Genomic DNA, 15400 nt, shown 5'->3' with positions numbered 1-15400 from the left:
TATCACTGGTACATAGAGGCACAGTTTAACCTCTGGTTAATGGAAGCCATGTCAACCCTATCCCAGAAGGCAAGCAGTAAACTCCTTTCTTGTTTCTTCCTGGCAAAGCGGTTCATAAATAAGGCTCCCTGTTTTCCTTTTTTACTGATTTTTACAGATAAATACAGACAGAAAACCATTTATTTTCCTGTCTGCATTTAATTTTATATATGGATAAAAACAGAACTTCATGTTGTTTTATGTGATACTAAATGGCAAACAGGCCAATAGCTGCGTAAATTGAGAGGTAAAGGGAATAAAAAAGAAACATGTTTTAGTAATGTTATTCATGATTTGTAAAGCGCACGGGCACCCAGAGGTTTCATACAGGGTCATACAGCAGCAGATCTATCCAAGGTTGATACTAAAATGCCCAAGTTTTCATATAAGTTTATTGATTTATCGTCTATGGGTGTAAATGTCAATCAATCCTGTCAGGCATTCAACTAAGAGCATGCATTTATCAGCTAAATAAATGTGGAAATATACTAGTTTCAGATATATTTTTTCATAACACCCAAAATAAATATGGATAAATGCAGATAAAATTGACAAAAAATACATATGGAGAAATACAGACCCAAATGCCCAAAAAATAAATACCATAAAACCGGGGGCCCTATTCATAAATCAGCCTGCTATCTCTGCTGCTGGGGATTTAGATGATGTTTATCCCCATCCAGGGGGTCTCCGGAGTGCCAGGGCACTAAAAATACCCTAGTGATGCCTACGGGATGTCCATGGACAGTGGCAGGTAGAAGATTGCTTGAAACTGACACACAGCTGAGGGCTTTGCAACGGCCTTTTTTCTAAACTCAAGTGATGCAACACAATTTATACAGCAATATGATTTCCCAACATATACATAACACGACTAGGCGTTTATTAATTATATATGCTTCACACGGTCCCGCAACAGACCATTACAAATCTATTGCTATAGAACCGACAATTGTTCCTTCACAAATCTGAGATAAACATTGCAAACTTCACCATACTGATGCTCTAAGGTGTCTAGAAGCTGCTTGGAATGAATGGCTTGTAGAGATCTCGAAAAGAGTTCCGATTATTTTTCAATTAAATCTTCAGGTTTATTTGGGATGCTAGGCTAGAGTGTCAGTTTAAAAAAAAAAATTAAGAACACATAACATAGGGACCTGGGTTGAGACCACCAGCAAATGTTGTGTTACCCAACTATAAAGTGACCATGTCTGATCTTATAGCGACATCAGGATTTCATGACAGGACAAGATTATTTCAAATAATACCAAACTATAAAAGCATTAACTGGCTCAGGGTTTCTTCTTTTTATAACAAGCTCTTACTTCTACTCTGAAAAGTAAAAAAGATTTGTCATTTATTGGACCCATTTGCTACATATTTTTTGATGTAGGTGAAGTTGGAGAACAATATTTGCCACTGTATAGGCCGGAGGCTCTATGGAGGGATATTTACTGTAATTTAATTGTGTAAAGACTCTTGTTTTAAAAACTGGATTGAAAGTATTATTAATTAATAATGCGATGTTGGTGGAAATGTTTGCTTACCCCACGCCCCCTTAATGGCCTACATTTAAACTTTAGAAAAAAATTTAGATGCATGTGGCAAGGTTTTGCAAATGTTTGTAAATCTCCAGAAAGCTATGACTGCGTATAAATTCGCCTCCTTTGCTTCGCCTCTGCCTGAGTATCCCGTGACACTTCTCTGGAAACATAGGCACGCCGGAGTTTTCCATGTGTGAGTGAGACGTTCGTATGTAGAGCGTATTTGACAATACTCGACAGCCTCATGTTTTCCCAAAAAAAACATAATAACAACTACACCCATGTAGACAGATAGTCTTTTTGTCAGCCCTCTTCGGCCATTGGTCTGTTCGTCATTCACATTTTGATTTGACCCATTACAGCAAACAGCAAGGATACACTTCAGCCTCCCTCGTTTCACTGTGAGTGATGACATTTTGTGTGTGCTTATGTACACTTCGGACTAAACCGTAGTTCACTTCCATGGTTTGTGGCCAATCCTTGCCTTCGTTTCGTGTTATTTTAATTTGTTTTGCCACTTGTCCATTTCTTTACTTTTTTTTCGCAAACAACTACATGCCACCGTTATTACTATTTTACTCAAATGCTTGCCAATGCCTGGCCTACTGGCTTTTCCAATGCTCGTTTTTTAAAAGAGGTGAAGTAAAAGAACAAAGGGAATACTAAGGGGGTTATTAGGATGGCAGGCGGACTTTGCCCGCCCGCCGTCCTTACGGGAATTGGGACCACCCGCCATAAGGGAGGGGGTCCCGTGGGGGGTATTAGGATGTGCCCGCCACAGTGGCGGGCACATCCTGCATTTCTAGCATTGTGGTGGGCGGTGCTCTCAGCACCGCCCGCCACAATGCTAGAAATGCATTTGAGCATTTGCGTAAACAAAGCTGCAGGCACCGCGCGGTGCCTGCCGCTTTGTTTATGCAAATGTGGGGGGGTACCACAGGTACCCCCCGTGTTCAGCCCCCACCCCTCCTTCAGTCTGGTGGCCCGCAAGGGGCCCCCAGAGTGAAGACTGCATGCCATGCCGCCACGGAAAGGCATTGTAAAATGCCCATTGTAATATGGCTGGCGGTGTCTGATAGACACAGCCACCATATTATTCCTTTTCCGCCCCAGCCGCAAGGCGACCGGGGCGGAAAAGCGGCGGACGGTCTTTCCATCCGCCGAGGTCCCCCCGCCATACTAATATGGCGGGGGGAAACGAGTCAGGATGTCGGGCGGATTGCCCCCGCCAGGCTGGCGGTGGCTACCGCCAGCCTGGCGGGGGCAATCCGCCCGACATCCTAATGGGCCCCTAAGTGTTAACTATTGGGTTTTAAACAAATGATCTGAATCAGAGTGAGCATATAGGCACTTGAGTTAACAGTCAATGTTGAAATTTTTATAACATCTGCCCTTTCACTTCCATTTCGAAAATATAAGTTACGTGGAACTTTTTAAAATCTTTACGCTATTTTTGCATAAAATGAAGCTTGGAAAATTGGAGAAGTAGGACAACAGTTTCTATAAAAGGGAGATTACAGAACGAAAGCAATGGATAGCATTGACACGCTAGTCAGTAAATCAAACAATGAGTGGACTAGTAGTACATTATTGAAAGGTGGACTGGCTGTTTGAAACAGAGGTCTGTCTTCCTTTGTGCAGGTGGCACCAGCTTGCACTTCATAGGATGGGCACTTATCCCCCTGCAGGTGGGTGCCTTGAATGACTGTACCTGGCAGCTGGGGGACACCAGTTGGACTCTTGGGGCCCCCTTTTCGCCCCCTTGCAGTGGTAGCCCTCAGGGTGCACACTGACTGTGCGCCATTTATTTTGTGGCACACAGTCAGTGCACCTTCTGACAGCCTCTCTGCCTTTGCACCCACATCTATAATGGGGTGCGAGCACAAAGACAAAGTATTTCCCCCTTTAGCACGGGAATGCCCCTGAAGATAGCACCTGCACTTTTGTATGCACAGGCGCCATCTGTATTACAGTGGAAGGGGACACAGGCAACTGCCCCTCTTCCCTGGAGGTGCAAAAAACGGCCGTGCACACCCACCAGGAGGTCAAAACAGAGACCCCTGTACATCAGCAATTGTGAGTTTGAGTCAGTGAGTGTGAATGGGTGAATGTGTACAAGTGGGCTTGTAAGAGTGCGAATTATGGGTGTTTGAGACCTTTATGAGTGATTATGAGTGAGAATAAGTGAGTGTGTGTGTGTGTGAAGTAGACTGAGTGAAGGGGAGAAAGCAACTGAGAGAGGGTGTGAGTATGAATGAGTGAGAGTGTGAGCATTAGTGTGCTTTATCCTGCTGAGCTGCTCTCCACAGCACACTCAAGATAATTCTTATTTTATGGGGGCACCCATAGTAGCATGTTGTCACTGGCATATTGTAATTAAATATTGGCACAAGGGAGGGACCCCATGGCAAAATTGTGGGTATTCACAAATCGTTGCACTGCCTTCCCACAAAGTTACTAAAAGATAACCAAGGAGTAAGTAAGGAAGTCACTCATGTTTTCTACAGGGGGTGTAATGGAAGGAAAGGAAAGACTTTACACGAAATTGTTTGCAGAACCAGGCACCCTACATCAACCCAATATATATCCATATATATGTGTGTGTGTAAACATATATGAAGCTTTGTGTCTATCAGATGTTGAGTATGCCAAGCAAACCTCACAATATCCATTGTTTTTAAGAGGGAGTTGATTGCATTAATATACCTGCCAAGAATTTTGCTGACGCAACCATGGCTGACCCGCAGCTGTCTTGAGATGTCGCATGGTCTTACGCCTTGATGAGCAAGTTCTACAATCCTTTGCCGGACTACGTCAGGGAGAGGGCGGCCATTCACAAAAACACCTCCCAGTTGATTCACTCCTCCATGTCCTAGAAAGCAGAAAAAAGGTTCTTTATTGTCACTGGTTAGAGAAATAGAGTGGAACATTTAGCATTAACATTTGACTATCTGGTTAGAGATGACATGCAAGTTGGGAAATGTAACATTTACTGTAAATGTTGCAGGATTCAGGCAACTGGCTTGCATTATTGTAATACTGAAGCAGAGTATTCATTTCCCTGGTGTCAACTGACAACTAAAACTGCCAAGTTGGGGGCTCCGAGGTTAAAATGTGCTACCCATGGCTTACCCGTTGGTAGCCCTGGCCCAGCATATAGTCGACAGTCAAGAAGAAAGGAGTTGAAATAAAAATGTAAGCGGCTTTCAGAACCCTGGTTACTTTCTGCAGTTTCCATACCATGCATTAGACCTTGTTTTCCAACACTGGGCAAGAGGCTTTTGACGGACTATGGGTGAGGCAAGGGCTCATCTCTGTATTGTCATAGAGGATAAAATGGTGTGTGGTTGCCACGAACTCTTGGTGGTTTGGTGAACTGATATCCATGAAAGCACACCTCATCAATACATTTGTAATCTTGCTGCTTTGTCAGATATCTCCAAACAACTATGTTTATTTGTGTGTAGTCTGTATCTGGAGTCAGGAGACACAGATTATGACTGATAGTATATGGTTACCTTTTGTAGGCATGAACTCACTGGTGTCACAGTGTCATCGTCGCCTATTCTGCAAGCAGGAATTAGATGTCTGTTTTTTGAAGGTTGAAAACTCAAACAGGATTTACCACATGTGATAAATACTTGAACCTAGGCTGATGGTATTTACTAAGTCTGATAAAACGCCCATCCAATTCTGTTCAACTTGTAATGGGGATCACCGGGTTGGGGAGGAGTTGGAGCAATGCAGGGTTAGGTCATAAATAATCAGTTTCATCTTGGAAGGTGATCTGATTGATCTCTGGCTTTTTCTTGTGAAGTTGCTGTCCATGCATCTGGAAACATTGCATTCAGTTGATATGTTCCAGTTAATAATGCATATTCTGTTAACAAACTTCTTGTTGTGAGATTTCATACATTAGCCATGCTACATGTTTATTTTGAAATCCCTAAAAAGATTTAGTTTCATGGTTTTGGGTGGGGGTAGATTAAATATTGCAGTGGAAATATTAACCTGCAACAATAATTAATCCTCAGTATTGATTCCAGCTATACTATCAATGTAAGTAGAAGTGGATTAAAGATTTGTAAATCTATACTTCCCTCTATATACTTATCATGACAACATAGCGGGAGTAGATAATGTGAACTAAATATTTTAACAGGCTTATATTTTGACCACAATATTGTGGCATACATTCTATTGGGCTCATATGAAATTATGGGGTTCCTTGTTTCATTGACTAGAGATCGCATCTCTTCAACTCTGAGAAGTGCCATCGGTGAATTTAAACACAGGGGGACTTGATACGTAGATCTGGAGACTTGGACATTTTCTGTTGACCTTCAACCTCAGTGTTTGCTCTCTTTTGGGGCAGTTACTTTACATATGATATACAACCTTAGACAGACAAAAGAGTATTGCATGTTTGATTTATCCTGTAACGTAGACTGAGTAAATCTTGTCCAGTATGGTTTTATCTTTAGCACTAGTTTCTGAAGCACAGAGCTAATATCTTTCACCTTCCTAGCCAACATCTTCGTTTTCATCAGCCCAACTTCCAATGTGGTGAGGATCACTTACTGAGATACGAGTTACAATTATTTTCGTTGTAGTCCTTGTATGCTCTTTCATTGGCACCCTAGCAAATGTTGGCTTCCTTGACCCTCTCTCCCCTTCTCTCTTCATCAGGGTCTATTGGAGGTGTTTGCAAACCAACATTCACTTCATAACAAGGGAGGACATGTAAAACCTATTGAATCTACACTCTAGGTTAATTTCCTTCCTGTACTTTGAGTATTCACAGCTCTGGATCTGAATCAATGCAATTTTATTTTGATCACACACTCCAAAGCCTTTTATCCGGGGTTCTTTCCTCTCTGTCTCAAAATGTTTTCTATTATTTCTGGCTAAAATTGCTTAAGTTCTATTGTGAGATGGCCTATGACTAAACAACCCAGCTTCACTCATCAAGTAAGAGACTTCTGCTTTCAAAATGCTGGTGTTAGGTCTAGTGAACTTGCAAAATTATCCAGTATCACTTCAAGCAACCACAGATACTGGGTACAATTCATGGGTATGGCGGGTGGACATTTTAGCTCCTTCCTAAACAACACTGTTGTCTCAAGAACATCTCCAGGATACATCTGTCTGTTTGGGTATATAGGTTATCTGGAATAGCACATCGGTGATTTAGTGGAGCTTTCTGATGGGCAGAATTTGGCACATGTATGTTGTGGCAGAAAAGCTTACATAGCCTCCCTATTCATGGCTAAGATTAGCAGATGGTTTTTGTGGAATAGCATTTGGTTGTGCCGCCTGCATGCTTTGAGATCCAATTATGTGCTTGCTTGCCCATCTGATCCATACTGTTGTCCAAATGAACACCTGTGCCATGGCCTGCTCTCATTCTTCTACTAACTATCTAATGCCCACCATTCTTATATCCATCAGTTCCAAGTCTACTACTGGAGAGTGGTATTGGAAAACAATAATTTGTAGGATTAATGGAGATAGTTCTCACCCACTCTAATTTCAGGCACAAGCAGCCTAGTGTGACAAGTAACTAACAGTTGACTAATTGTAGTGTTACAGCAATAAAGTAATAAAGTCTCTCAACGGTGGCATTTTCACAAACCTGCTCAAAGAGTGTTTGAGCTCCCTGCTTCTGTAGCTAGATGTTCTTGTGGTTCTGTTCAGCCCGGCAAAGCACTGCAGCAGCAACATACGGCATATGGGTTCCAGCATGTGACCTGTCAATTAGGCCGATAGCACCAGAGGATGGTACAAAGAACCAACAGGAGGGCACGCAATTTAGGTGTTCTAATGTGACTTCAGGGAGAATTCAAGGGGCGATATGGCACCCATCAGTGGCCATCACTGACTCCAGCAAACACCCTTAGCCCAAGGAGTGAGTGAAGGTGCCTAAGCCAACATCTGCTCATGACATCCTCAACCACTCGGCTGACTGCCTGAGTGCACCTGTGTGCAGTTCAATTAAGTGTCAGCCAGTCATTTCCACCCCTGAAGCATCGCTAGACATTCCTATGAGTTTAAAAGGGTTCTACTACGATCCAGCGGATACTCATTCACGACTTTCTGATTAAGAGGAACCCTTGATGAAGGATACCTTGTTGATTCTTAACGACTTGAAAACTGAAATACCGATCAGCGGATCATTCATACCCAAAAAATATTTCCATTTTCCATGGCCCTTCTCTCTTGATCGACACCCAGAGCTGATGCACATAATTTACTCTTTAGGTCTATTCTTTGACCAAAAGTTGTCTTAAGATCCACAGATCACTCAAATGGTCTGATCCTGCACCATCATTAACTCACCAATATTATTGCCCTTTATATGCACTAATCATATCATTAGCGTTCTGAAAGGTATTACCCTCTTGATTAATAATGGAATCAGCCGTTACAGTACCCTCTTAATAAGATCAATTGAGAAAGGGCACCTGCATCAAAATAAAGATCCCAGATAATTTTCAACGTGAAATCATGACCCGCATCATTTCAGGAGCAGTCAATGGCCACCAGCATTTAATGCAAGACCCTTAATATTAAACAAAACGTGGTTTGAAACTTGGGGCCAAAATATCTCCAGTACTAAATAAAGAAATACACCATATCCAGACCAAAAAGATCATTTAAGTCCAAACTAAAATGCATTCCCAGAGTCATAAAAAATCTACGTTTTGAGAGGAAATGTTTGCACTCCATCTGCCCACTCTGTAGGACACTATGTAAAAACCCTTAAATGAGATTGAATGCCATTTTTTTTCAGTACAAATTAAAAGCACTTCTCTTTTACAAAGCCTGTGTCCATACATCAGAGCCCATCTTTTCTATCATCACATATACATTGATGTTATTGGCTGTTGGGCAGCACTAAACATGGTGGCCTACGCAGGTGACTGAGATGTGTGAATAAACAGCAACAATGCAAGGACAATAAAGTGCCTCGCTGGCACCCAAGATCCACGGGTGCTAGTTTTTCTGTTGTTCGTGGCTTCTAATCTTAGAACTCTAACTAACCCCTTAACCTTCTTTGTAACTAATGCAATTAATAGACTATAACTTGCTACATGAATAACGGTCATACCTCCACGAAAAAAGGACATTGCAATTAAGGATTGGAGAGTCGCAAGGACTATGATGCACTACATCATAATTTAAGGTTTCTCCCAGTAAGTTTACAAAATTGTCCATTTTGTCAAAAGTGAGATGTTTCAGGTATATATTTTTTAAATCTTGTGCAAATCCTGGTTCTTCCTTTTTTCCAGTGACATTGAAGAAATATACAATCTAACCAGACCTGCCTAGATACTTTTGGATTATTTAGCTCCTTTCAAAACACTCAACTCTTCACTTCTCTCTTTTTTACATCCCTATAGTGTTTCTGGTTCAGGTTTGTCTTGGATGTCCTCTCTCTGACTGTTTTTTTCCCTGTATCTTGGAAAGGTTCTAGGTTGTCTTCTCTTCATGTCAGGCATGGCGTATTTACTGCATGGTTCTTCCCTTGGTCTTTTACTGTTAGTCTCTGAACTATCCCACAATCCCCTATTATTTCTTAATTTGGGTTTAATGGTCATTACTTAATAATATTGTTGTGCACGCAATCTAGGAACTACTTTTGATTCTTCCCTCACCTTTCCAAAACAAAAATCTTTTGGTAGGTTCTCAAATTTGCTGCTTTCAATTTGATATCTTCTTGCTTCCCAACTCTTGTTTTCATTCCTGAGGCTAAACTCCTCACTCACTGTCTCTATTTCAATCCAATCTTTAGTACTTTATCAATATACTTTTTGTCTTTATAACTTTGCTCATTGCAATCCTTTTGATCACATTTACATTAGCTGATTATTTTGTATCACTTTCAACTTAATAACCTGTGTTGTTCTTTTTGCATAGCCTAAAGATTTTCTTCCAACTTTTCAGAGGTGATATATTTCTCTCTATTATTAAGCTCAAACAGGTCTCAAGAAATCTACTCACCCACTAGCTATGGTAAGTCAAATATTATCAGGGCAATCAAGAAAAGGTGACCTGTTCACTCAGAAAAAGAAGGAGCAATAAAGGTGCTTTTAAATCTTGATTAAGACTCCCTGTTTTCAGTTTTTATGGATTTTTACAGATAAATAAAGACAGAAAACAATGTGTTTTCTGTCTGCATTTATTTTTAAAAGTGCATAAATACAGAAAATTGTGCTTTCTTTAAGTGACTCTCCGTGCTGTCTTTCGTGAATTGTAGCCTAACAGCAGAGCAGATGGACAGCATGGAAAATTAAAAAACAGGATGAAATTTATTTAAATAATGGCATATGTCAACTTACATTTGTGGTATAATGCTAATATTTAGTGGATGTATTGTTACGTAATATTAGGCAGCTTTAATAACTAAATCATTACAGAAATCAAAGTATGAGTGTGTGTCCTATCACTTAAATAAATATGGAAATGTACAGTTTTACAACTTCATTTATACACAAAATACAAAATAAATATGAATAAATACTGATAAAATGGCCACAAAATAAATATGGATAAATACAGACAAAAATGTTAAAAAAATAAATACCATAAAACTGGGAGCCCTGATCTTGATTTATTATTGTCACATTTGCTTTGTGTATAGAGGTGGAGGTCAGAAGTCAGTTCCAGGACTTTGTAAACTGAACTATCTGACATGCTGTAAAAAGATTTGAAATCAAAGGCTGTAGGGTGTCAATATTTTTCTAATAAACAACATGTGAATAGCTAATAAGTGAATTGTTAAAACGTTCAAAATATATTTCAGTAATTATGAAAACCCCGTTTTTTACAATTCTTTGTAAGGACGAAATTATTTTAATAGGATGAAAACAAATCAGAACACTTTACTAGGTGATGTGCAAATGGTAAATATGTTTGCTGAAACCCGACTGTCACAGTTTATGCGCAATAAAGTTTTATCAGTAAAACTGCATGCTAATGGGACATTTTTTTACTGTCTGTAAATGACACTGCGCTACCACATCATGCTTTAGAAATATATTTATTAAAAGTGAGTTTTTAAACATGAACTGAGAAACACTCCTGCCCCGTCACTGATGGCAATGCTATTGGTGAACTAAGAGGCAATTCAGAGATCACGTATATCCTATATATGGGCAGATTCTTACTATACGTGAATCAGATGTTTAGTCTATTTAATCAAACGAGAGGTTTTTTTGTACAACAGAAATACTAAACTCACCTATTTAAAGGTTCTCACAAATGTGATAATGAAGAAAAATGTGTCTCTGTAATTATCTGCCTAAGATCACACAATTTGACATCAGTTTAAATGTCAAGTACATTACAGTTAGGTCGAGTAGATTATTTTAAGTTACTAGACCTGCAGATCTAGTAACTTTTTTATGATTTTTCGTGGCCTGGTCATAATTTACATTCTGCAGGGTAAGGGTAAGGGCTCATTTCCTGTCCTCACCCCATAGGCATTTTACTCTATCAAAGCAGAATGATCTTCCTCTACTCTCCAGCCTTCTGTGCCAGTTTGAATACTTTTATGAATTATCCTATTTGCATTAAATAATTAAATAACTGTTCAATTGTGCCTATCACCCATGCCCTTGATACATATACATACACATATCATATTATAGGAGCATATCCTCTGCATTAGCATTGGGTGCTTTAAAGACTAATTAATAAAAATGGCAGTGGTAGAAAAGTGACATCATGCTCCCCTTTGTCTCCTATGACATTGTAGGACTGAGCCTTTGTCTCATCTACAGCTGAACTGCAGCTTATTTACTCCTCAGAGTTTTGGGTAATGGCAAAGAATGAGTAAAAAAGATCCCTGTTTACTTTCTGTCCCTGTTGTTGACTTCGTGACCCCTGCGACCTGGAGTTTAAATGGCCCTGTCAGGAGTATCAAGAGGACATGCCAGGGAGAACAACTAAACATCTGTTCTTGCCTATCCTTAATTGATGTAGGTCATTTGCTTCTACTATAGAATGAGATTCTAGTGAACTGTCAGTACGTCTCATATGTGCTGTACACTTGTGTGGAACCAGCAACTTTTCTGAAAGAAACGTGTGACCACTGATTCCATACAGGCATCAGATCAAACTACACAAATTTAACTCAATATTCAAAAAATGAAATTATTCCAAATCCTTCCTCCTTGACCTTGTCTGAAATGTTTCTTTTTTTTAAAAAAAACAGACTTCAATGAAAGCAATATCACAAACATGTTGACTGCCTTTCTTAATGCTATATTTTCTCATTTTTCACTCTGCCTGAACAAGTGAATTTAACTAAGGCAGTGGTAAAGGATGATGGCTAAAGGTTTTGAAGATACTAACGGCCACATTCCAAGTAACACATTAGAGCTGGGCACAATTAACCCGGAGAAATACATTTTGCGCACATTATTGGCTCAGTGTTTGTGGCTGATCACGAATGTTTCAGTTTGTATGGGAAATAATCAGTAAAAATGCTGTTTGCAACTGTGTCTGCATTCAGTATAATACAAATGACACTGTTTTTGTGTGGGAATCCCTTCAGTTAGAACTGAGAAGTAACTGAGTGAGTAAAAGATGAATGTGAGTGCTATTTACATTGAACCTTTAAAATAGGCAAAGTTAAAAGCCAAGTGAAAAAAACTTTTGAGACCAACCTTTTGATTGGCAGAATAATGTGTGAGTGAAAGATCATTCAGGATATTGGTCATCACTGTGCATTTACTGTTAGGACTTAGTTACTATAGGAAAAGTGTTTTTTATGGTTCGTTAATAACTTTGGAGCTGTTTGACGAATCTTCACAAAACTTTTCAGAAAAAAGTTAATCCACCTTATTTCTTGAAAGTTTCAGGGCGAACTACCTAGTGGTGGCTGAGAAAAAGGGTCCTCCCAGGTAGGGAACACAACTTTGCTCCTGCCTGGGCAGGAACAGAGACAAAGGCTGCTCCCGTCCAGATGGGAGCAAAGTAATAAAGCCAGCTCCAGCCAGTACCCAGTAAGGGCCTGTCCGGGGAGTCTGCAGGGGGGTCTTGGGGCACCCTCTGCAGCCCCCAGCCATTGATACATTGTGGGTGCTCTGGGTGGGCACCAGGGCATCCACCAATGATTTAAGTGGCTGATTCCCACCAGGGGAGCTGGCAGAGGCTTGGGTCCCCGGTGGCTCCCACCGCAGGCCTCAAGGAATATCATATTATGGGTGCTAAGGTAGCAATGGGGCACACACTGACTGCTCAAAAACAATTACAGCTCCCATCGACACCCATAATGTGTGCCAGCGGGGGCTCCGTGGCTCGCCCTACATCCCTCAAATTAAAACAAAATAGGTGTGGGTGCCCAAGGGTACCAAAATATATATATCTCAAAAAGATTAACATGAATAATAAATTAGCTGTACGGCCACTCATTAATTATTCACTGCTCCAGAGAAGGAGCATACCATAATGCACAGCTTTATTTTTTTGTGGAGCCTGATGGTGCCCCTAGAAGGGGCAGGGGCACCACCAAACATTTTGCAATGTTGTGGGGGCTGCAGGGAGTGCGGTTGCCCCTCAGCAACTTTAAAAAAACAGTGGGGAGAGGGGTTGGCCTAACGGCTAAGGCGCTCGACCTCGGACCTGGGGAACTGGGTTCGAGTCTCGGTAACGACGCCAAAAACCCCCTGTGATTCTGGGCAAATCACTTAATCTCCCCGTGCCTAAAATGAAAGTGTCCTCATGTAACGTAACTGGTGCTATGTAAAGCGCTCTGATAACTGATTCGGTTCGGTTCTAGTTCGCGCTATATAAAACTCTGCAAAATAAAAATAAAAAAAAATTAAAAAAAAGTATGTTTCCTCGGAGATGATATCCATTACCCTAGGAGAGCTTACCATGTTTTTTAAAGCACTCCGAGCTGGAGCTCTATGCTCTTCAGATGGAAAGTGTTATAAAAAAAGACTCAAAAACATGTAGGTTTTTAAAATAACGTTTTATTTTTAAAAAACGTAGGACCATCATTTTTGTTATACATTGCAATGTGTGAAGTTATAAAATATACATTTGATTACAATTATTAGTAACTTTTTGATAAAAACAACAGGTCTGTTTTTTATATGGTGATATGCTGATTCCTTGATAAAGCCAATCTGCCCACTTTTTGTACTCTGGTGTTCTGATCCTTTAAGAAAGTCCATAGGTTTGCCTTACTTAAAATGACACCCTTTATATTGTTACATCACACAATAAGTTGCACACACCTGCTAGGCTGTGCACTGTGGGGGATAGAGCTCTTGCTGGGTATTGCGCACCAGTGGAAGGATGGGCGCAGGACCCTGCACCCAACCCCATGCCGAACACGGCAATTGACATCTTAATTTACGTTAAAAAAATAGAAATTAGTTTAAAAAAACAAAGGCTAAAGTGAGAATATAGTTAGGAATTGTTATAATGTGTTACTTTATATTTTTTTAAACCTTAGAAATTCACTGAAAAATGCAAAGTTTAAAGGGATGTATAGTTAGGTGAAAACGTCAGTTAAAGCAACTAACATAACCACTGAAATTTACCAGTTATTGTAATCTCAAGTAACTAAAACTCATGCTGTACAGTAGCTATAACTTGGCCCACACCATCTACTGCTAATATCTCCCATATTACATCACATGTGCCGTCTTCGATGACATCACTGATAGCATGACTGCAACATCTGAAATTACATCATTGATGACAACACTGTGCATCGCGGGTCCGCAAGTTTTAGCTAACTTAGGTCACGCATTACAGTTACTCATGGTAACTATAACTGGTGAATTTCAGTGGATGTTTTCATTTAAAAAGTTACGTTGTCACAGAAATTTTCACCTAACTATAACATTAATTTAACCTTTATTTTTTCAGTAAATATAAGTGAATATATCTATATATTAATATCTACATATATCTATATCTATATATATGTATTGTAAATATATAGTCTTGTGCTGTAGCTCAAATGGATGAAGGAGGTCTCAAGGACCAGCAGGAAGTTATTGAGTAAATAGTTAAAGGTTAAAAACCTGTCCTGTTGGCTGCCTAGTTGCCGGCCTTGATTGATGATTTCAGGTCCCCTATGACTAATTGCACAGAGCACCTGAGCAACCTAGCACATAATTCTCAATGTAAGCTATGTTGGTGCCTCAATCAGAATTAGTGACCAAGGTGAATCAAGGACGCTCACATCTGGACTAGCAAGGTAGCTTATTTTTGCCACACTTCTTTGTCTAGCGAATTTCCATGCAAACTACATACTAATGCACTCAGACCGATGAGTCAAGATAGTGGGTAGATCTCAAGATCTAAGGCTCCTCAACTGCTGCATTGTACATTTGTGGATTTCAAGCCTGCCTTTGATAAGGTTGATAATGTGTGCCTGTTGGTAAAACTGAATACTTTAGATTGTCAAACAGTCTTCTAAGATTAATAATTATTGTCTTTGATAAGAATGAGGACTAATGGTCCTAACCAATACATGGCTTATTTATTTATTTATAAAGATTTGTATAGCGCGAACGTGACAGTTACTGGTATCAGAGCGCTTCACAATTTTGGGTAAGAGGGATACAGTTTTGGGAAGCAAAACATTTGTTACATAATTATGCAAGACGCGTGCAAGACTCCTGTAGGTATCGGAACTCTTCACATAACGGTAAGGCGGATATATAATGCATGCTAACAATGTTGTTCCCAGGTATATAACAATGTCAAAAGTCAATCAAGATGACCGTATAGAGGGCAGTAATGGAGTTTAGGAGTCAAGGCCTATTCAGGCAGGGACTTGAGCATTA

At 40.1% G+C, this 15400-nt stretch overlaps 1 protein-coding gene across 5 annotated transcripts in view; it reads right to left on the bottom strand.

The window, feature by feature from the left end:
• PAX5 (paired box 5) overlaps positions 1-15400 on the bottom strand; it is a 562382-nt gene that overhangs the window by 526189 nt on the left and 20793 nt on the right. For all 5 annotated transcript variants that reach the window (XM_078676527.1, XM_078676528.1, XM_078676529.1 and 2 more), the window contains exon 2: positions 4290-4455. In XM_078676527.1, coding sequence (XP_078532653.1) covers positions 4290-4455 — 166 coding nt within the window. The remainder of the gene's footprint in view (positions 1-4289; positions 4456-15400) is intronic.

This window comes from Lissotriton helveticus, chromosome 2_1 (assembly GCF_964261635.1).
Source record: "Lissotriton helveticus chromosome 2_1, aLisHel1.1, whole genome shotgun sequence".
NCBI classification, from domain to species: Eukaryota; Metazoa; Chordata; class Amphibia; order Caudata; family Salamandridae; genus Lissotriton; species Lissotriton helveticus.
The sequence above is the reverse complement of the archived record's forward strand: the minus strand, read 5'-3'. Positions and strand labels throughout refer to the sequence as shown.